Raw genomic sequence first — 23,974 nt, forward strand, 5'->3', positions numbered from 1 at the left:
GAAGTTCTAGGACAAAAGACCTTTTTGAAAAAAATTAAACATAAAAAGATTGATTTAGAAAGCCTGGTATGTGACCGGACAGAGCGGTCTTTCTAAATCGAACTGTCAGCCCTTGCGACGCACACGAGTGCTAACTTCAGGAGAGGGTAGGGGTGCGGGCTGCGCAGAAAGTGATATTGGAGCATTTTAAAGCCGACACAAAAACAGCCGGAAAAGAAAACGGTATTTTTTGTGTTCGGTTTTTAAAGTGCAGTAATAACACATAGAACCGGAATATCACTTATTAAGCGCAAACATACACCTTAGATAAGGCATCACAGTGGTGAACAAGAGGAGCCAGACCCACCACACCATCAGATTATGGCTGGCCAACACAGTGTCCGAAGATTCGCATTCTCCCCGGAACATACCGTGGCAATTTGCGCCCTATTAAGTTGGGTGTCATGAAATACACAGCTGCACACGTTCATCCACAGGAAGCCAGTGCAGTGTTCGAGTACCAGAATGAAGCATGATGTTAGCATACAACTTTCCACTGGTAGATTATTTTGCACTTCACCTGTGACGACTTCATGTACCTCGATATATGTGCTACTTCCAAGACCTCCACAGACCTGTGAAGAACCTGTGTGATACAGGCATGTGCTTGTAGTCATTGTTTGCATAGGTAGACAATTTGTTGTACCAGTTTTGTGAACATCAAAAAGGATGACATGTACCCTCATCAATGTGAGGAACCAGTCTGACCATCTGAACACAGCTGAGATGTGCCCAGAACAGCAGGGCTACATGCTGCCAATTCCACTACCTTAAGCACTATGACTCAGTCGACTTGGAGCTGTGATCACACCCCAAACTAAGTTATCTCCCTGTGCTTTCATAATACGTTTTTAATTTCCTAACTCAATAGTCACCATTTTCATTTCATGCTGGGATTCTAAACGGTGACTTCATGGCAGCACACGCTTTTCAGCAACAGGTGATCAACCCACTAAGTTATCTGAACTGCTATCTCACCTGTTCCACTTTCATTATGCTGAGTGTGTGTGTGTGTGTCTATGTTATAGTTTTAAATGTCTCTCTCTTCTGATGCCAGACAAGATTTGGAGACCGATCCGAGTGGTACTTCGGGCCTGTAGACCGCATGGAGGCAGAAGCCCTGGTAATTGGTCAAGCTCCTGGCACCTTCCTAGTCCGCGACAGCGCCACCAGCCCCGGGGACTGCGTGCTGTCCGTCAGCGAGAACAGCAAGGTACGATTCACCTTTTATATACCCAGAGGCCATTATATTGCCCACTCTACTCTCTGTTACATTGCATGGCATCTGAGAGCGCCAGGGGACCACTCCGGTGGTGGTAGTGACGGTACAAATATCCTTTAACATTAACATTAACATTAACATTAACATCTACTGTGTGTGCAATCCATTCTGTGACTTTCGGCAGTGAACATCCATCTAACATGTGCTTGCCCCCATTGCAAACACAATCTAAGCCTGGAAAATGCATCACATCTAATGTGTTACAAAATGAAATAAAAAGCACGTTTAACAACATGCAATCACAAATGAAATGTAATGAATTGTTCAATTGTGCCTCATTAAACTCCCATGTGCTTGCAAGCAATTCTTTTCCCTCCAGCTAACACAGCTCCACCCACTAGGCACCCAGATATGATAATAGAGATGTCAAGTAAATGCAACTAAGCATACAGTACTAAGTAACTTCTGCTGGGCCGTATTCCTGTAACCCTGAATCAAGCCTGCTTACGTTCCTTCATAGCACCTCGATGTCTTTGGGCTGCAGTGTGCTCTATAAATCCAGAAACTAAATAATATTCTGAGCTAAGTTCTGATTGGGTCAAAATACATCCTATGGGGCACCTATCGCAATGACATGCATGAGTATTTGTTTGCTAAACAGCCCTAGGGAGTTTTGCCTAGACATTGGCACCCCTTCTCTGTTCTTTCCTGCCCCCCTTCTGAATCTCCGGCTGGTTACTAGAGCTTTGCCAGCTTTCTGATTGAAACCATTGGGCAAAATAGCATCTGCGAGCTCCAACCACCACCATCCAGCCAACAAGCGGCTGGATCCACTCCTCTCACTCTAAGCTCAAGTCTGACGTATGTAGTAGTCAACCATATCACATACTACAAACTGTGCATCCCCATACTATCATGCTTCTACAGTAAATACTTCACTGAAACTACTCACTCATGCTGCCAGCTCAGTCACCACTGCGCCCTACTCCAAACTCTTCCCCTCATCCTCCTTATCCTTTCTCCTGCCTCTGACACAGTTGACAATCCTTCCCTCCCCCACACAGTGTCTCTCTGCTCGGCTTCCAGCTCATTGCCTATCAATGGATTGCCTGCTACCTGTCAGGCCACTCTTCCTCCATCTCATGGGGAAACAGCACCTCTTCCCCCAAACGCTACCCCCAGTGCTCCCCAGCATCCGTTCCTGGTCCCCTCCACCTCACACTCTACACCTCCTCTCTCTGCAATGCATCTCCTCTTTTGGCACCTCTTACCACCTTTCACCCAACAATACCCATATTCGTTGGCCATTCTCTTACTTCAACCTTGAGCTAAGCACTCGCACCTTGAATTGTCTCTCTGCCATCGGTGGACTGGATGGATCTCTGTTCCCCCATGCCCAGCTCTTCCAAGACCAAAGTTTCTTATTCCCAGGCCTCATCATACCCATCCTCCAAGGCTTGGATCCTGGGGGTTCACTTTGATAGCGACCTCAAACCATAGCTCTCAACCATTTGTGTTGCAAAGGCGGGTGAAATCACCCGATTTTGTTTTTGGCGGGTGAGACGCCCATTGGAATGAATGGGCATGCAGGAGTCTTGGAGGGTGAGTCAGCCCTTTACAAAGCGGTGTAAGTGACTCCAATCAAGCAATCCCAAAAAGTCAGTGCCTTGTCTGGGATTCCCAAGGGAAGCCCTTATTTATATATTTTTATGGCAAGTTATAATCTGGATGATGAACCCTTGTATAACACCCCTCTCTTAGAATCCCCCTGACCCCACTGAGCCAAGAAGTAGATTTGTTTTGCAAATTAAAAGGTTTATTTGAAAAATTAAACAAGATATATATATCACACTTTTATAATAAATTAATATCTGATAGTACACTTAGACATATGATGTGGATCCACAATGGGTAATGTTACAGTGGTACACTTGATTACTTAGGAGTAGTATAGAGGATGAGGTAGCTGAAAATGCTTGATGGTTTCAAGGAAATGCAAGGTGGAATAAAATGCAGTACAGCAAATAAAACTTGATATGATTTCAACCAACAACAATGTAATCACCTTTCTCTGGCAACTCACTCCCCCCTTTATACAATATAAGGAGATGGAAAGGAGAGCACACAGTCTTCAAGAATCCCAACAAATCACACTTTATAATGCAATACACAGTTCCAGTTCCCCCAGCAAGCTTAGAGAAAACAGGTATGAGTTTTAAACACAGGCGAATTACTTTGAAATGTGGTGGCAATGAAGTGAAAAGATGCTAAAATTGATTTTAATTCCCTGCAGGAGGTTCAGGGTGAGGGAGAGATACTTTATATTAGTTCAGGCTCACTTTAGCAATGCCCTATGAGTAACTAGCAGGTTAAACGGATTTTAGCCAAGGAAAGCAAGGAGCTGCTGACTTTTACAGGTGAAGAAATCAGGCCAAATCGCAAATCGCTGTAAAATGTCGCGACTGCGTGAATCGTGATTACGGAGGAAGTATGAGGATCTAGGTTCGTTGGAAAGCCTGGAATCTCAGCTTTAAAATGAAAGTTAAACCACGTTCCTAGGACAAACGGTTCCGAAGATACGGACAATTTAGTAAAGGTAGTTTTTCGGATTTAAAGTAAAACTCAGAATTACAGGTGACAGCTTGCAGCTTTAGAATGACAGATGACACGATTTCTAGGAGGCAGTTCTACTTAGGTTAAAATAGTTTGGATTAGATTATTTTAACTAAGAGATTGGGTTCTGCACAGTTCTGGCGGATACTCACTCCTAATTTTGAAATGAATGGGCCTTGTCACGGATCTGGTCAACTGGACTGGACTTCGGGCGGTTCTGCTCACAGCGTCTGGGTCAGCTCTGCCCTGCTGGTCTAGCCTCTCTGGATACAGCGGCCTCTGGTTCTGGATACTGCTCTGCTTTCCAGTCCGGATCAAGTGGATTCTGGATGTAACACTGCTTTCTGGGTACTGGCAAAAGTTCTTGGCAAAGAATTCAGACAGCTCGCCCGGCTGTGGAATAGTTTGCAAATGATTTTAAGGATGTTGAGGCCTGCTGAGAAATACTTTTGCTTGCAGTGGGCATTCTTGGTTCAAAGTTCTGTAGTCTCTGTTTAGCTTGGAAGTCTAAGTATTGGATCTCTGGATGTGAAGTCGTCGGTCAGCACGCTCCGCAGCAAATGGAATTGAATGTCCCTACCTGTCCCAGCAGTCTCTTTTTATGGGTTTTGGAAATGGGTGGAGAGGCTAGCTTCACTAAGCCTACCCCTCTCTTGATTTGATAGGTCAATAGATTCTTTGGTCCCTGATTTGGGAAGGGATAGTGTGTCAGAGTGATGTCATTTTTATGACCTACAGAAATGACACTCCCCTGGTCAATGTGTACACAAATCTATTTCTGATCCAAATACATATTTCCCAGGTACACAAGTAGTGGACATTACATGTACACATTACACATTGCTTCAGGTAGTCTCTGTTCTGACTCTGGCGTTTCTAGGAGCTTGCATTCAAAAATGGCAACTTATTTTCGATTTTAGTGGGTTTTGCAACATTGGTTTTTCATCAAAAAGTATACAAAGGTACACCCTCCTTCTCCACACATTCCAGCTATTTACTAGGTTTCTAGCATAAACCCGGTGTCTGTAATATCAATAAATAGCATGGTTTGGTCCTAGAACACCGTAGAAATTGGAGTTTGGACTCAAATCATGAGGGTATTTTTCATACTAAGACTCTCAAAGTTGTACATTCCTGTCATTTGGTTACAATAAGTTATCACAGTTTCTATAAAATATATATTTGTTGCAATTCAACTCCCCAAAGTGTTTGGGTCCGCCTCCAGAAGTCTGGGTGGGTCAGTGATCACATGTCTCTCCTTGCTGGCAGAGGGCTGTTGACAGGAAACACTCAAAATTAACATACCCCATTCAACTGAAAGGGGCTATTGTCTCTCTCCTCCAGGCTGACGGGGAAACCCCCTCCCTCTCACTCAGAAGGGCCATGTGATATCCTGCCTCCTGTTGTGAGTCTCTGGGGTGTTAAGAGTTCTCAGCCTCTTGGCCTCTGGGAACAGCAGGTGGCTAAGATTTTTTTAATTAACCCACAGGCTTTGAAGTCCAGTTGACTCAGGTCCCTTTGTCAGCCAGTTCTCCTGTCAGAGTTTAGAACGCTAGCACCGCCTTGTGGAATTTGTCAGTACTGCATCCATTTTTGGGATCTGTCTTGAATTACTGCATTTCAATAGAGTGGTCTTTTGCTTGATAGAATAGGACTCTTGCTTAACATTGTTTTGATGGCATCCTTACAGTAGAGTGGTGATGTGGAACCCCCCACAAGAAGGTTGTATCTTTGGAGTGGTCTTGTGCCAACTGCGCAGCTCTCCTGGATTCTGGCGTGAATGTGGGCCGCGACAGCTCATCCCCACATCCACCCAGTCTATTGGTTTAGTTTGTTCTGGGATAGAATAATGGGCGGCGACAGCTCATCCCCACATCTACCCAGTCTATTGATTCAACATGGGTCAAAACCCTTGACATCGGGTGACACCCGCCAAAAGCGTGTGAATTGAGAGCTATGCCTCAAACTCCAACAGTTCATCACCTCTACTGCAATGTCAAGCAGGCTTAACCTATTAAAAGTCTACAAGATTCTGCCCTACGCCAGCTTTCACTGAGAGAGACCTCCACTCACATCCTCCACTGCTAGGAGCCCTCTTCCACCCAGATGTGCACACCGCCGTGTCCCTAGTTCCTACCCCACCTCCATATATTATTAACGTCATGAGGTGTTCCTGGTTAGCATATTCAACTCAGGAGTCTTATCCCACGCATGCGTGAGGCACCAGCATCTAATATGGAGCGTTCACACTCTGCGCATGTGTTGGGGATCAGTATTGCAGAGCGCTTGCATCCACGGGTGTCCCACGCATGCGCACATCTCAGACACTGCCTCCTCCCACACCTGCAGTCGCATGGTGAATCTTCCCTATATACACAGAACGCTCGTACTCTGTTGCTTCTCAAATGGACCGCATTGCCCCTATTGTAGCTCCGGTTTCCAACAGCTCTCTTGAGAGCTGGCACCGCTCCGGTCCTGCCACGCTTCACCTTGGGGTGCCACCTTTACGATTTTGTCCCTGCCTGGGAGTTTTCATCTTTCTCCTGGGGACTACCTTTCATATCCTGTGTCTGCCTGGCTCCCTGCCAGCGTTTCCCTGGAAACGACCTACTACCCAGTCCTTGACTGGTATACCTCCACTGGGACAGAAGTCTTTTTTTTTTTTTTTAAATATTTTTATTTTTATTTTAAGTGAAAACAGTATAAACAAACTTGTGACATTATACACAATAAACCAATAAAACACCTAACAAAGCACAACACTACACTCCCCCCCCCCCCCCAAGAGCTCATCCACAGGGTAGTTCCGTATCGACCTGGTGTGGCCGGGTGGCTTCCTCCTCCGAGGCAGTAGGTTCTCCTCGTACCCCAAACAGACCAGTGATTAATGACCTCCAGGCTACTAGGTTGCCCACATCCTCCTCCCCACATTTACTGCATGCCTCTTGCCAGACCATGGTTTCGGCTTCCGCCCATTTTTGGAGATCCCTCCACCACATCTCTATCCTAGGTTTGTAGCATTGCTTCCAGTTCATAGCTATCCTCCTCTTAGCGAGTATATACGCTAGGTCTCTCAGTTTCCCCAGATGTCTGGTGTTCTTTGGTCTGGAGAACCCCCCTAGCAGGCAAGCCCAGGTCGTGTCAATGCTTATCGGGACCCCTTTGTCAGCCAACTTCTGTGACACTTCTCCCCAGAAGACTTCAATTACTGGGCAGGACCAGAACATATGCGTCATGTCCGCGTTCTCCTCGTTACACTTCGGGCATGCTTGCCTGCCCGAGTTAGCAAACTTAGCTATTCTCTTGGGGGTCAAATACGCTCTGTGTGTGATATATAGTTGGATTTGCTGTAATCTAGCATTCCTGGACACTTTTTTATGATATCCCAGAGCCCGTTCCCACATCCCATCCGTCATTTGAACCCCCACCTCCATTTCCCATTCTAGTCTCAAGTCTGTCAAGTCCTTTCCCACTCGGGACATCACCACCTCGTACAATCTGGAGATCTCGTGTCCGCCCTCTGATATGTCATATATTGTGTCAATCAGGGCATCCGGATCCTCCGCTAACACCGTCTCAGGCCAAGATTTTCGGATAATCTGTACCAACCTGAGGTATGTAACATATTGGCCTCCATGTAACCCAGCTTCTTCTTCTAAGTCTGCAAAATCCTTGATGGCCCCATCTTGCCATATATCTCCTAACGTGGCCAACCCAACCGGTTCCCAGTACATTCTGATCAATTTTCTAGGTTGACCATCCCCCGCAGTCAAGGCAACCAGTGGCACCTGCGGCGAACACGGATCCGGGCTTTCCAGTAACCGGCATGCTCTACGCCACATTTTCCACCCAAGTAACAGCATACCAGGGCAAAGGTTTAAGTCTTGTCTAGGGACCCAGATGATCTCCTTCAAATAAAACGAGGTGCAATCTGTCCCAACCAGCCTGGACTCGGGAGATTCCTCATCAGAGAGCCACTGTGTAACATATTGCAATTGGCTCGCTACATAATAGGCCTCAAAATGTGGTAATTTAATTCCTCCTTTATCGTAGAAGTTTTGTAGCTTCCACAGCGCCACTCGGTTGCGAGTGCCGTGCCATAGGAAGTCCCTGCACATACTGTCGAGTTTGGTAAAGAACTTCCTAGCTATTAAGTATGGTATGTTGTTGAAGAAATGCAGCAGTCTAGGCAAGACAACCATTTTAAGCAACGCCCCTCGCCCTATCATCGCTAGCGGCAGTTTTTCCCAAAATCGCATAGACGCACGGATTTTATCCACAGCTACCTCGGTGTTGTGCAGATGTTCGTTTCCCACAGTGTGATATATGTCTATTCCGAGGTATCGGAAGGACTCGGCTGCCCAAGGCACGGGCAATACCGGTAAGCGTTCCGTGGGGACCCTCGAATAGTACCCTAGAGGGAACATGCTCGACTTGTCCGGATTAACCGCTATGCCGGACAATTCGGCATACTTCTGCATGACCTCTAAAACATACTGGAGGTTCTCTTCAGGATACTTTAGGTACAGCAGCAAGTCACCGGCATATAAGGATATCAAATGGCTCTTTCCCCCCACCTCGATGCCCACCAGGTCATATTGCTGTCTAAGATATACCGCTAAGGGTTCCAAGGCCAATATGTATAACATCGGGGACCAAGGACATCCCTGCCTAGTACCCCTACTTAGGTGCCACTTGTCGGATATCACTGATCCCGTACGCACCCTAGCCGTAGGCTGGCTATACAGTATTCTCGCCCATCTGATATAGCCTGGCCCAAACCCGTATTCCTTCAGGACCGCAAACAGCCATGGCCACCTCACCGAATCAAACGCCTTACCTGCGTCTAGGGAGATCACTGCCATTTCCTCCTCTCTTCTGTTCCCTTCTTCTATCACTCGGTGGAGCCGCCTATGATTATGAGTTATATTCCTGCCAGGGACATAACCTGTCTGATCCGAGTGTATCAGCCTGCCGATGACCTTGCGCAGCCTATCCGCCAAGACCGCTGTCAGGATCTTACTGTCTTGGTTTAACATCGACAGCGGTCTGTACGATCCACAGTGTTGTCTCGGCTTGTTAGGCTTGAGCAGTGGTACGATCAGCGCTTCTCTGAGCGTGTCTGGCAATCGGCCTCCCTCGAATGATTCGTTGTACATCTCAAGCATAGGGGGGAGTATCTCTGCGCTATACGTTTTGTAGAACTCACTCGGGAGTCCATCAGTGCCTGGGGTCTTGCAAGTAGGCAGCCGTTTCACCACCTCTTCCAGTTCATCTAGCGTAATGGGGCCATCTAACTCCTCCCTTTCCTCTGCACTGATCCTGGGTAGTTCTATATCTTCCAGTTTGTCCCTGATTTTATCCAGATTGTCTTCCTCTTTGTCCTCATACAGCGCTTTATAATAATCTGAGAAAGCAGCGTTAACCTCTTCCTGAGTGTGAGCCTCCTCTCCGTCTTCCCTTTCTATCATCATGACCGGGGCCCTGGGGGTTTCCCTCTTGTAAAGCCATGCCAGTAGGCGACCAGTTTTGTCACCTCCTGCATGTTGCCTCTCCACGTATTTCCTGTAATTAAGGTCACATAGCCGCTCCCAAAGCTCTGAGCATCGTTGTTGTAATTCGAGTACTAGGTCTGTGTCCCATCCCCCTCTGGTACATTCACGCTCCAATTCTTTCTCCACTTTCTCCAGCTCAGCTAAAACCCCCCCCTGAAGGCCCTTTGATTTAGAAATAGCGTCGCCCCTCACTACCACCTTGAAGGCCTCCCAAAGTGTACCAGCCGAATCCACACTGCCTGTGTTCTCCTCAAAATACCTTGTAATCGTCTCTCTAATATCTTCTCTGAAGGCCGGGTCTCTGAGCGCCTCCGCCCGAAGGCGCCATGTTGGAATCCGCCCTCTGGGGCGGCCATATTGCCAGGCCATCACCAAGGGCGAATGGTCCGACAGGACCCTCGCTCTGTATTCAACCTGTGTAGTTGTTATCGTCACTTCTGGTGTAGCAAAGAAGTAATCTAGTCTCGTGTGCAACTGTTGAGGGGCCGAATAATGAGAGTACTGCAAGGCCGTGGGGTGTTTCAATCTCCAGACATCCTCTAGTCCATAGTCGTCTAATAGTACCCGTAGAGCCCTGGCCGCTGGGGTGGGCCTGTCTACTTTCCTGTCGGACCTATCTATCTTGGGGTCAAGAACACAGTTAAAATCCCCCCCCCAGATGATCGGTTCCCCTGCGCACGGGCCCAGGCGTGTACATAGAGTCCTGAAATATACGGCAGTGTTCTGATTGGGGGCATATGTATTAATAATACTCAGTCCTCTGTTCTCAATCGGTACCCTTAGTATTACCAGCCTACCCTCCGTGTCTACCTCCTCTCGTACAATTCTGAGTGGGACATGCGGGGCCACCCAGATCAGCACACCTCTGGCATAGGCCGAGTACGGGGAGCCCACCACTGTACCCTCCCATTTTTTCTTTACAAGGTCTAGTTTATGTTGGGCCAGGTGCGTTTCTTGTAGCAGGGCAATGTCGATCTTCTGTCGTTTAAGATACAACATGACTTTATTTCTTTTCAAGTAATTATTGAGGCCTCGGACGTTCCAGGTGGCAATCTTGAGGTCACCCATGGCAGCTATGTGTCTTCCCACCCCCCTTACGGGAACCTCCAACAGTTCTCATGACACAAAAAGCGTCCCACTGCGGCCACTCCGCAAATAAGCTCATTCCCAAACTAACCGCACACACAACCAAACTCCAACCCCCTTTCCCCTCCCTCTCCCACCCTCCCCCCAACACCACACACCCCAACTGTTGCCCAGCTACAACAAAAGAGCTCAGGCACCCCCACATCTGGCTCCGCAAACACTAGTCCGTACACGGAGCCCAGTAGGGTGAGGTCGCCCTAATGGCCACCTAACCTAAGCTATTGTGGGGAGAGAGTATCGCTCCATGGGGCTCCCGTTCATTAATAATCTCAATGTTTATGGCAAACAGTACAACCAACTGACCTTCCATACCGAAGGTTCCGAACCGACTATAATCAAGTCTTAGGGTCCATGAGTCGCGCCATCTTGCGACGCCATTTTACGTCTTCCGTAGCTCCTCCGAGTCCTTCTGGGGCCGGTCCGCCGATTCTTGAGGGCACCCTTGTGCGTCGAGCCACTCCATGGCGTCCTCTGGGGTCTCGAAAAATAAAGTCTTATGCGCCTGTATGACCTTCAGTTTTGCAGGGTAAAGCAACATATATTTGTAACCTGCCTCCCTCAGCCTCCGTTTCACAGTTCCAAAGTTCATGCGGCTCCGCTGCACAGCTAGGGTGTAATCCGGATACGCCGTGATATTTGCTTCTCCTCTCTTGATCGTGCCTCCTTTTCGAAAATGTTCTAATATTCTTTCCCGATCACGGTAGTTAAGAATTTTGGCAATGATGGGTCTGGGCGGGTTTCCAGGAGGCGGCCTCCTCGTTAGGGCTCTATGTGCTCTCTCCACTGCGAAGCCTTGGGATAAGGCCCCTCCGGATATCTCTTGCAGCAACATGGTCTCAACGAAGTCAGTAGGGTCACGGCCCTCCGTCCCCTCCGGTAGGCCCACAATGCGGATATTGTTGCGACGGGCCCGTCCTTCCGCCTCCTCCGATCTACTTTCCAGGTTGCCCACCCTTTGGATTAGGGCGTGCAGTTTTGTCTTGTGGGTGGCACAGTCCGCCGTATTCGGGCCAACTTCTTTTTCTAGGGACTCTGTGCGCTCTGCCAGAACCCTAACGTCTTGTCTCAGTAGATTGACGTCTTCCTGGACCTCCCCAACTTTGAGGTCCAATGCCGTTTTTAATTCAGAGACAGCCTGTTCTAATTTCGACTCCCAGGCCGCTCTCAGGTCCGCAATCGCTGCTAGGATTTCTTGGTTAGAGCTCGAAGTCGTCGCGCCACCTACGGCCGGTGCATCCTTATTCTTGGTGGCGTCCGAGCCCGGGGACGTTTTGGTGAAGTCATCCAGCGCGGGTTGTTTCGCCTTAGGTCGCACTGCCTTACTGGACATGGTTCTGAGGATGTGCAGGTCTACCGAATGATGAGTGGGCGCATTGCACGCTGACCTGGTTAGGTCTTCCCGCGACTCTTTTCAATCCCGTCTCAAGTCTATGTCGGCCATTTTGAGTCGCCCTTTGTTCTCAGCGTCTCTCGACTTTTCTTCTCCGATCTCAGTCGTCGTAGCTACTATGACCTCCAAAAGTTCACTGTACTTCGGTAGCACCTTCACACGTTGGCATGCATGTCGTCGGTTTTCAATAAGCAGTCGTACTGCACTGATTTGCCCGGATCTGTTCAGGATCTCGGGAGCTCCGCTGGAACGCGTCCTCCTACATGGCTCTCGTAGCCACGCCCCCTGGGACAGAAGTCTTTGATCTGCCAGCCGCCTTCAACTATTGTAAGGCTGGGACCAGTGCTGGTCATTGGGCCGGCTCTCGGCGGATCTGAGATCCGGCACCAGATGTGTAGCCGGATCTCAGGATCCGGCCAGAGTCAGCCGCCCAAGCCCATGAACCGCGCTGGAAAAAAGAAAGAAAAAAAAAAACATCCGCGACGGCAGCATTGCCGTTTACCGCGGCTTTGGCACTGATGTGTAATGCACAATGCTCACTACATGTACAAATGAAAGGAATCAGTTGTACATGTAGCGAGCATTGTGGTTTACACACCAGTGCCAGAGCCGCACAAAAGGCAATGCTGCCCTCGCGGGCGTTTTTTTTTTCTTTTTTTTTTTCTTCTTTTTTTGGCACAACAAAATGAGCCAGGGTTCATCAAGGGGGCCTGGCCTAACTGCAGGCGTCCTGCTGGCCCGTTAGGCCACGCCCCCTGAAGAGCCCCGGCTCAATGGGCTACTGGCACCCCTGCCAGGCATCCTTTTGTAGTGATCAACACCCTCTCCCATGGGGGAAGAGGGTGCTGATCTCTGCATTTACTTTCTATAGGCTTGCCTGGCAAGGGACAGCGCCTCGCCTATTCAGCCTTAATGGTGACGCTTCCCCTCAGCAGCTGGGGAGGGGCACCGTCACCATTAAGGCTGAAAGGGTGAGGCCGCTGGAAGCTGAGGCCGTTTCCTGAAGACTTAAACTCTGCGAGTTTCAGTCTTCAGGAAAACGGCCTCAGCTTCCAGTGGCCTCACGTTTCTCTCCACAATGGTGGCACCGGCCCACGGGCATCTCCTGCTTAAAGGGATGCCTCGCAGGTGCGGCGCCACCATTATGGCTGAAAGACATTTTTTTCTGGAGCCTGAAGCTTTCGCACACGAGTGAGAGCTTCAGGCTTCAGAAAAAAATCCTTTTCGTGTAGTGGCCGGGGCTGGCAGGGGAGATCAGTGGGCCCCACAGGACCCCGCCTCAAATTGAAATTTCAGAGCCTGCCGGGGCTGAGCCCCGGCAGGCCCCGTCCCACTTAAAGCCCTGTGGTAAAAGGCAATGTTGCCTTTGTGGGTGCTTTTTTTCTTTCTTTTTTTAAAGTATTTATCTGATCGGCTGGCCACTACCAACCCCGCCCCCTCTAGACCACGCGCCCTCTTCCCCAACTCCTCCCCCACCCGGCACTTGTGGGATCCCCCACCACATTTTTTCCATTTCCACCACTGGCTAGGACCTCGCCTTTTCTGTCTGGGCGGCTTCTCTCTCTGCCCCTGTGCCTTCCTGAGAACGACCCTGACATCCGCAGAATTCACCATTGCTCCAGCCTCCTTGTTGGACTTTCCATCAAGGCTTTTCCTCTTTAAGAAAGTACTTAACATTGCCCGGACCATCAGACTCCTCCGCCTCCCTTGCTCCTCCTCCACCTCGTCCCACCACTGTAGCAAAGGGTAGCTCTCTGTCTAGCACTGGTACCTCTTTAAGTTATTTCGTCTTGACTTCAACTCTGTCCCTCCCCGCCCCTTTACTAGCTAACTCGATATTCCGCCCCACCCCTACTTGATTCTTGCTTTCTTAAGCCCCCCGGGACCTCTTTGTTCACTGCACACCATCCGCTGCCTCCCGCATCTGCTCTTTTCCCCTTGGGGTGGCCTATTATTGGAATAACCTCCCCCCCTGTCCTTGTCCAAAACATGCACTGTCTATTTTTCAAGGGAGCTCCTATAGTCCCTCAGAGGCATTTCCCCACCCCTGTGATCCTTTTCCCATATGTAAATCAATGCAAAGTGATCTATATAATAAAACCTTTAGTGCCTTAATGTACACGCTGTAAATAATAGCACTATTAGAATGGGCTGTCTCTGTTTTCATGCTCCCAGTTCCTCTTCTCCCACAGGCTTGTGATTCAGCTGATATGATATGATCGGTTATTTATAAAGTGCTTAATACCCAGAGGTTTCTAAGCGCAGACCCGGGCAATCGAACCCGTGATGCTCCATGTCGTCTTGTTTCCAAGGCGAGCACGTTGCTCCTGAGCTATCCTCCCAAGACTACAGTAGCCTATTGTATAGCATCTGGAAACAAACTTTGTGCAGGGCAGGGTTTATGTTCAAATCACTATGGTAACTAATACAAATACATGCAAATACTCAATACACAACATCTGATGGTTGCACTAGGCTTGTGACATCGACCGGATGAGGCGGGGCGATTAATCAAGGCCAAGACCTTGAGACGAGATAAAAAGTATCACAATTATCACTTTGAATATTAGAAGGTACACACAGAGGTGTATTTACATACTTTCTATCCCTTAAAGGTAGATGAATATTCTATGTACAGGTTAAAAGTCCCAAGTGTTGAAGCGGAAGCGCTCATACCACTCTTAGTGTTAGGCTGAGACGCAGGAGCACGCATGGATGTGGTGCTTGCCGAACTTCTGTATAATCAGTGTTTGGTGATGGGGTGCCCAGGTGGGATGCTGGACCACTCGCCACTCAACCCCACTATAGTGATACCTCGGATTCCAAGTTATGAGATTGTGGGGATGGGGGGTGTTCCGTGATTGGTTGAGCAGATGATTGAGCAGTTGATGAGTACATAACATTCTCAATTGTGGGGTTGAAAGGGTGAGTTCTCAATGGATTTTGGAATTAGTGACTGGACACAGCTGCCCCTAACTCAGCCTCCTGCTCACCAGCTCATAGCATATGGCATTTGTCTGTCTTGATGACAACATCAAGCCCCAAGTAGTCCTTACAAAATCTCAAATTATTGCTCTCTGAATTTAGAACCAGTTTGACAGAACAGTCAATGTTTGGTATCACACATTACCCCCAGGTCCAACAGCTGGCTAGCCAGAGCCTTGGCTTTAGCCCAGATCTTATCTGACACTCTGCAAGTCTTGCTCTTCATTGGCTATGGTGCCTTTATCACGTTTTCATCACAGTGGCAGTGATAGGGTCAGGGAGAAGAGTGAAACAAACTGGTTGAGCAATGCTCTACAGAACTCATGCTGCCCAGATGTCAGTGTACTAGAGAGAGCCTTCCATTAAAGCATCATTATGCTTTCTTTGTAGTAGGACGGGCTGAGGCTCATCGACTACCTCTTTTTTGTTGGATACTACAAGGAGTGCAGCCAATCACTTGCAGCTGTTCACCTGGGCCTGTAGAGTGTGCAAAGAAGCAGCCAGCCAGCGCATGCACCTTTCATTATTTGGTTTCTGTGCAAGGGACCGGTGAACCTTGACACACAGCTTTTGCTTCGCTCACAGTGCGAATAACAACAATGGCGTGCGCCTCACTCACGTCCCCTGAGAGCGCTGAAAGGGATTGAAGAGTAAGACTGTGACATGTACAGTTTGCATTGTGGCCACCAGGGTAAACAGCGAGATGGAGGGACAGACAGCAGAATGGAGTTTCTTGTGCTCTCAGGTCCAGCATGGTGGCAGCATGTCCATCCTGCCTACTCGGTGAGCAGCAAATGGTGAGCAGGCAAATAAGAGGAAGTTCTGAGAAATCGTGGCGCGAATGCCAGAGTTGGCAGGTTTGATGGACCATTAAAGCGTTTGAGACCATAAAAGAATTCTCCAAAATGCCATGGTCTCCAGCCCACCTCCCCCATTTTTCCTACTCATTGAGTTACTAAAACTGCTGCTTGGATTGTGTAATATGTGGTTTATTCAATTGTTCATAAATCCATTCTAAAATGGCTCTCCCAGCACCTCCTATGAGTACACTTGAAGGTTTGTTTGGGGGCTATGTTACATATTTACATGTGCTCCAATGCTATTATTAAAGGTGCTGCCCATAGTTCTGATTTTTTAAATAGAAAAGGATGCATGATACCACTTCTTTTACGCCTGCTGCCCCGCTGTGAACAATCAATAGTTTCTTTCATTAATTGAGAATGCACATTCCTTATATTTCCATATGTGATGATAAATGATACACAATTGGCCCTGTCTGCTTTTTACGGTGTCCTGGTCGCTGCCAGATAATTGCCAAACCGGGTGACAACCACAGGAACCAACAGTGAAAACTGATGTCCAAGACAGTGCAGCCAGCAGGCAGCTAACATCGATAATTTAGCCTTGACAAAGACCCTGAAAGGTCGAAACACATGTGGGCTGACCACCAAAACCGTGCAAATAAAAGGCACTCAACCACGGCAAACAAGGATGCAAAGTGTTAAATTCCTTTTACACTTTTTTCAAGAGCATGGTATCCAGGTACAAACACTTTCAAATCTTAACACGAGGTGTGGGCAACACCTCCCCTAGCCGTAACCTTGCAGCTTAACTAGCCCAATCAAACCAGAAATCCTCAAGTGCAGCGCAAGTTGAGTCAAAGCCGGTTATAGGTCAAAGGATCGAATCAAAAGGATCGAAATACAGTAGGGTCGAATCAAAAGGACCGAAAACAAAAGGGTCGATTTATTTTTTGTTTTTAATTTTTATTTTGTGAAATGGATGCTGCCTGTGCTTGCCTTTGTGGCACTAATGAAGCAAAAGCCAGCCAGCTGTAGTAAACAAAAGCTACCACTGGATGGCTTTTGCTTCATTGGTGCCAGACTCGGACGATGGGGACCAGAGACCACAGGCAGGAAAGCTGCAGCTGCATCTCAGTAAGTGCTATTTATTTTTTTTAATAAGCAGTAGCTGTGTTTTATTTTCTGCTGGAGGAGCCCGGAAAACTTTGAAATAAAACTGCAGCTTTTAAAAGCTCTGGGCTCCAAGCTGAAGCTACCGCAAACACAAATACAACGTTGTTGTGTTTCAAAAATGCTGTGGTTTTTCTTTCTAATTTTCTCGTGCTCCTCCGAGCCGTGTTGTGTTTCTGCCTGCCTGCCGTGGCTATCACTTTGGGTCTCTGGTGCTCCCCCGGGGGAGCCCGAGAGCCCCAAAGTGAAAGCTGCTTTAGGCAGAAACACAAGGCGGGTGTTTTGAAATGCTGCAGTGCTTCTCACTGTGGCAGCTTTCGCCTGGAGTCTCCTGGGCTCCCCCAACCCTGAGGGAGTCTAGGAGACTCCAAGCGAAAGCTGCCGCAGTGAGAAATACAACGTTTTCGGAGTTGTAAATGCTGCAGTATTTACAAATCCAAAAACGTTGCTATTATGAATGCGGCAGCTTTCGCTGGGAGTCTCCTGGACTCCCTCAGGGTTGGAGGAGCCCAGGAGACTCCACGCGAAAGCTGCCGCTGTCAGAATAACAACGTTGTTGTATTTGTGATTGCCGTGGTTTTCAAACCACGGCAATCACAAATACAACAATGTTATATTTTTAATTGGTGCGGCTCTGCTTTTTGCCTTCATTTTACGTTTGCTGTGCTTCCCTGGGCTTAGGGAGCACAGAAAATGTAAAATTAAAGTGAAGGCAGCCTCCTCAGCTCTGCTCAGGTTGCAGTAAGCAAAAGCTCCCAATAGGGGGCTTTTGCTGCTTGGTTAGTGCCGCAAGGGCCGCAAGGGCAGAGCCGAGGAGGCTGCCTAAAATCACAAAATGGATGCCCCCTAGTGCTTGCAATTTTAAGCTTCATTTGCTCAATACTTTCCATACCGGCTTAAAAAATATATATATTTTAGATATTTGTTTTATTGTTGGCCATCTTTTTGGCCAATAATATTTCTTACCGAAACATTCCTTTAAATGAGTGCCTTGACTCTGGCTGACCTGATCCTCGATTGGCTCACCCAGCTCCAAGTGCCAGTCCACACTGTCCAAGTCTTGTCTCCTTCAAGATTACGATTCTCCACCTAATCACTGCCTACAGCGAGTAAAAATATAAAATGCACTAAGTCTTTGCTTAATGCCTGGCATAAGGGCCAGCTGCTCTCACCATCATAGCCTGACCAAGAAGCCGTGACTGCCCTCATAGTTAGACAATAAAACCTCACCCTCGCGATTAGGCACCTGCCATTCAAAAAATTACTCCAGATTAAATATTCTTGTAAAGAGTACAAGATTAATATAACATGACTGCAGTTAGCTGGTTTTGTTCACTCTTTGGATTCCCACACAACTTGGACAAACATTTCAAGGCACACTTTTTAGATATTAAAGCTTGCTTTGTTCAGAGGGACTGCATCACTAAAGTGACTATGGGCCTCATTACGACCCTGGCGGAATGGGTTTAACGGCACTGGTAAAGAAGGTGCCGGTGCCGTTAAACCCATTCCACCCTATTACGAGGTTTAATAGGTCTGGTGAGACCAGACGTCTTTTGCGGGTCGCGCGAGGGGACCAGGGAGCTAACAACGGGCCCGTTATTAACAGGCCCGTTGTTAGCTCCCTCCCCATTCCCATTGAGCCCTGTGGGGGCTCGAATGGGATGGGGGATGGGTACATTGAATGAGAAATTACCGGGTCCTCCAAGGTTGGAATGGCCCGGTAATTCCTCATTCAAGGAACCCGGACGCAGACCCGAGATTGGAGGCAGCCATGCCCTGTTTAAGGGCATGGCTGCCTCTAAACTCGTAATGAGGCCCTATGTGTGTTGTTTTTTGATGAATACCTACTAACATATCGGACCCATGGAACAACAATGGGTCCTGAGTTAGATCAAAAGGCCTTAATAATAAGGCGTGTTAAGGCAGTCTTGCGATAGTTCCATGCACATAACCAATGAATCACAGGCTCTAAAATAAGATCATCTTCGTTAAAATCAATTCAAAGTTCCTTGCAAAATTAGGAGAAAGGTACGGGAGACCCCAAAATGTCTTTATAAAGTTATTTTCTACATCTTGTAGCGGTGCTAGATCCTAAAATCCCCAGAGGGTGGACCCATAATTGGCTATTGCTATTGATTTTATCCTGTAAACCTCTAAGGCCATAGATATAGGTTGCGCCTTCCATATTTTTCTTTATCGGAAAAAAACTCCAAAAGCCTGTTGAATTTTTCCAGCTTGCTTAAGGGAATGGACCTTACTGTTAAATCTAGAGTAAAACCTCACACCCGGTTAATCAAATTCCGATACCCAAGGCATTTTACTTGAGCTAGTCTATATAGAAGGCAACTCCTTTTCCAGCCTGGCAGGTCAAACTAGCAATTAGTTTGTCAGAATTCATCTGTAAAGCTAAAGAGTTCATATATGTTGTATATTCCGTTATAAGCAGTTGAAGTGCACAGGGGGGTATGTGCCAAAATAACAGTGCAGTGTCATCTGCATATTCATATGCTGAAATTAACCTATCTCATGGACATCATTTGGGGGTCACAGCTATGATGCAGGATCACGTCCTCTGCATGCAAGTGCAAAAACCAGGAAGCGTTCTGTGCGTCTCGGTTTCTGTTCTTGTGCGCGGGAGGCGGAGAGGAGCTCAGAAGCAGGACCCGGACCGGCTCTGACTCCGAGGTAAGTGGAAGGAAAATGCAGTTTTGTGTTTTTGTTCATGTATGTCAGGGGTGCACAACTGATTTTGCCAAAGGGCCACCTTACATGCTGCCTATACTGGCCGAAAAGTAAATGTGGGGGCGATGGGGCAGTGGGCACTGGCGTAACAGGGCCCCCCGAGTGCTGGGGGACCCGCAACCACATGCCCTGGGAGGGGGCCCCACTTGGAGTAAAAAGAAAAAAATAATGGTTTCACATTTTTTTTTACAAAAAACATTTCTTTTTGAATTCACTCTGCATTTATAAAGACATTAGTTCTGTAACAGAAATTATTTCTTTAGGAAGGCAGAGTGAATACAAAAAGAAACTTTCTTTTTGAAGTCCGGGGGTTACCCCCACCCCATGACATGAAGACCCTAGGCTGGAGGCCTCCATGTCATGGGGTGGGGGAGCCCTATGACTTCAAAAATAAATCGTTTATTTTTGAAGTCACTCTGCCTTCATAAAGACATTATTTCCGGTATGGTTTAGTCCTTAACGGAAATAATTTCTTTATGAAGTCAGAGTGACTTCAAAAAGAAACAATTTATTTTTGAAGTATTATGGCTCCCCTCAACCCCATGACGTGTGCGTGTGTGAGTGTATGGTGAAAGAGTGCACACAAATGTATGGGTGGCTGGGTATGCGTGCATGGTGAAAGGATGCACACTTAAATATATGGGTGGCTGCCTGGGTGTGCTTGTATGGTGAAAGGGTGCACACTTAAATGTATAGGTGGCTGGCTGTGTGAGTGTTTGGTGAAAGAGTGCACACAAATGTATGGTTGGCTTGGTGTGTGTGTACGGTGAAAGGATGCACACTTACACGTACGGGTGGCTGCCTGGGTGTGCCTGTATGGTGAAAGGGTACACACTTAAATGTATGGGTGGCTGCTGGGTGTGCCTGTTTGGTGAAAGAGTGCACACTTAAATGTATGGATGGCTGGGTGTGCGTGTGTATATATGGTGAATGGTGTGTGTGCTTGTGTTCATTTGCTCAACAAAACCTACATTTCAGGGGGCTAACCCTTCAAATGTTGGGAGAGGCGCTAACTTCACGTGTGGTGGAGAGGAGCAAACTTATTTGTGTGGGGGCATCTAACATCTTGACGCATTTTAATGAGACTATTCTAGTGCAGCTTCAATGTTACAAGCAGTTAAGTCGCTCTTTTAAGTATGAAAACACCCACTTATGGACTGCTGTGAAAATGACTGGTCTCTTGTTCCCTCTCTACCTTTCAAATCACTCCCCTGGCATGCAAGTGCTAAACCCACATCACAATTTCAATTGCTTAAAAATGTGGCATTTGAATGCAGGTAATAATAGTGAAATGATGTACATTAGTAATTGCTGGGCCGGGCCCTTGTTAACAGCGAAACGCAGGTGCCGTTTAACATCTGTATCCTTTTCTGTCTGGCAACTGCTCTGTAGGTCAGCCAGATCAAGTCAACATAGCCCACAATATCAGGGGGGGGGAGTGCTGAAGCCCGGTCAGCTCAATGGTGTTGCACCACTACTTGTGGTGCAACACCATTACCCAGTACTTGTAATAATTGTTAGTAATGTAATTCTCATCCCAGTATTTGTGTATGTGGTAGTACTTGTGTTTGAGGCGCTATGCTTCATACACAAGTACTGGGATGAGGTAGAGATACATGAAGGTAATGCCTGATTTAGCTACTGGTAATCCTCATTACACCTAGACCCACTCTTCCTCATCCCAGTACTTACCTATGAGGCAAGGAGCCTCATACGTAAGCACTGAGACAAGGAAGGGGGATGTGCAGGTAATTCTGGGCCAATTAGCTGATTTTGGAGGTTGGGGTAGGAGCGAGAGGGGATGAGGGGGGATGGGATTGTGCAATAAATCATAATGGTTGTCCATGTCCATGTTAAGCAGGCATGATATGTGGTATTAGTGGCTTTTTGGTGCAGCCAGTCTGACCATTCCTCAGTTTGGTATGACTTTATTTAACTGGTCATTTCTGATAAAGCAGTCCTGCTAAGTATAATTACCTGGCTAGACTGGCATTTGGGTTCTGCCAGTCTAGCCTCTTCTTACTGCGGCACTGTATATTTTTCTGGGCATCTGTGATAAAATTATGTGATATGATAGGATAAGTCATATATAACGCACCTTTACATAAGTGTCTTTAGGCACGACTAGACAAGGGAAGGAAAACAGAGGGAGGACAAGACAAATGATCTTACTAAGCTTTGTGTCATTCAGATTGTGCAAATGTGAAAACGAGAAGTGCAAGGGAAAAGGGAGGGGGGAAGTGCAAGGGAGAGGGGAGGGGAAAACAGGGCAGAAATGCTCTGAGTAAATGCAGCCAGGGCAGCGCGGCTCTGGATAGTGCAAGGAGAACAAGCGACTGTAGGGCTACAGTTACAGCCCCTAACTGGGTGGTAGACCCGGAGGCAGTGCAAGGGTGACTGATCAAGAAAGTGACTGGACTCAGTGGGACTGGGGGTAGCCAAGCAACCAGTTGGTACAGCAGACAGGTAGGTCAGGTAGGTCAGCAGGGGAGGGAGAGAGATAAAGCAGAGGTGAAGAGGAATGTTTTATGCTGTTTCCGGAACTTCAGGTGGTCCAGCCAAGTTTGAGAGGGGCAGGGAGTCCATTCCAGAGGGAGGCACCTGCAGGGAAGAGGGATCAACCCCCCTACCCGCTCTCTGCCTGGAGAAGTATCTAACCCTTAGGGCTCGAGAAGGAAGGTATTTTGGAAGAGAATGTTGGATGTAGTGCGGACCCCAGCTCCAGAGAGGCTTGTGGACAATGCAAAGGGTCTTGAACTTGATCCTTGCAGCCACCGGGAGCCAGTGGAGAGATTTCATGGCTGGAGAGATACGGTCCCTGGGCTTGAGGTTAAGGATAAGTCTTCCAGGGCTAGATTAGTTGTGGAGAGTAGAGGAAGGCAGATTGAGAAAGTGGCTGTTTTGGTATTCCAGCCTAGAGAGAACCAGGGCTCTGGAGACAGTGAGCTTCTGGGGGTAAGTGAGAAGGGGAAGAGTCCCTTTGAGGAGGTGCAGTTGGTAGTGGGACTTCTTGGCACTTCAACTTGTGAGATGTGAGGAGAGAAAGAGAGGGTGGAGTTGAAGATGAAACCAGGAATGAGCGAGAGAGGAGAGTAGGCTGAGGGGAGCCTGAAGGAAAGCTGAGTGTCATCTGCATAACACTGAAGGTTAGAGGAGAATGTAGAGATTAGGTGGGCTAAAGGGCCATAGTAGAGGTTGAAAAACCAGGGTGAGAGTATAGTGCCCTGGGGAACACCACAGGTAGAGAGAGGTGGTGGAGTGAAAGGGACCAAGTTGGACCTGGGAGGGGTGGTCCAAGAGGAAGGAGGTCAGCCACTCAAGGGCCTGATCCGTGATGCCCAGGTTCTCATGTAGTCGATTGATCAAGATGGTGTGGTTGACTGTGTCAAAAGCAGAGGAAAGTTCAAGGAGGATGAGAACAGAAGGAATGCTGGAATGAAGGTTAGAGATCAGATCTTCACAGGTGTTCAGGAGAACAGTTTCTGTGCCTCTTGCAGCTCTTAATTCAGACTGATGGTCATGGAGATAACAACAGATTCAATGTGGAGAGTAAACTGGGAGATGGCCAGCTTTTCCATGAGTTTGGGAGAGGGGAAAGTTCCAGTGGCAAAAGAATGATTACAGAAATCGGCCATGGCTGGAACAAGGGTGTCAATATGGTCCTTAATGGTTCTGGAGGAGCGGGCGAGCACCTGTTTCGACAACACTTCCATAAAGGGGACTTGTCTAGAAACCTTGTCAGGTGTTGGAGAGAAAGAGGAGAAAGGAGGAGGAGAGGGGGAGATGGCCAAAGAGGGGCCGAGAGAGGAAGAAGGGGAGGAAGAGGAGATAGTGGACATGATGTCCTGAGTTTTAGCACAGAAGCGAGAGGCCACAGCCGTACAGAAGGCCCCGTGAGGGAACAGGAGAGGTAGAGACGGCAACAGGATTGGCCAGTTCATTGCAGTTTTTACAGAGTTTGGCTGTGTTGTTAGAGGCCGCAGAGACGCAGGCTTGAATGTGTGCTCTCTTCTTGATGAGTCTTATTGCTTCGACTGGCATTTTGGTGCAACAGGTCTAGCTATGTCTAAATGTGGCCTGGCATGCTTTACTGTAATGTAATTACATGTCTACACTGGTCTACATTGTGCAGCCAGTTGGACATGTTTTATTGTGGCATGGCATTTTTTATAGCAAAGCATTAATGTTCATGTGCACTGTTGGTGACTTGCATGTATTGGATTCATGTTACCCTACAAAACAATAGCAAACACTGTGACATTTTAGCCAATTTCTCTCAGAAAGTGTGCTGTATATTGCATTAAAA

The 23,974-nt window shown here is 47.7% G+C and overlaps 1 protein-coding gene across 5 annotated transcripts in view; it reads left to right on the top strand.

Annotated features, from left to right (window-relative positions):
• Positions 1–23,974, top strand: part of LOC138580941 (adapter molecule crk-like) — a 208,208-nt gene that overhangs the window by 157,763 nt on the left and 26,471 nt on the right. For all 5 annotated transcript variants that reach the window (XM_069651875.1, XM_069651876.1, XM_069651878.1 and 2 more), the window contains one exon: positions 1,097–1,252. In XM_069651875.1, coding sequence (XP_069507976.1) covers positions 1,097–1,252 — 156 coding nt within the window. The remainder of the gene's footprint in view (positions 1–1,096; positions 1,253–23,974) is intronic.

The sequence above is a fragment of the Ambystoma mexicanum genome, chromosome 3p, assembly GCF_040938575.1.
Source record: "Ambystoma mexicanum isolate Mex_15411 chromosome 3p, UKY_AmexF1_1, whole genome shotgun sequence".
NCBI classification, from domain to species: domain Eukaryota; kingdom Metazoa; phylum Chordata; class Amphibia; order Caudata; family Ambystomatidae; genus Ambystoma; species Ambystoma mexicanum.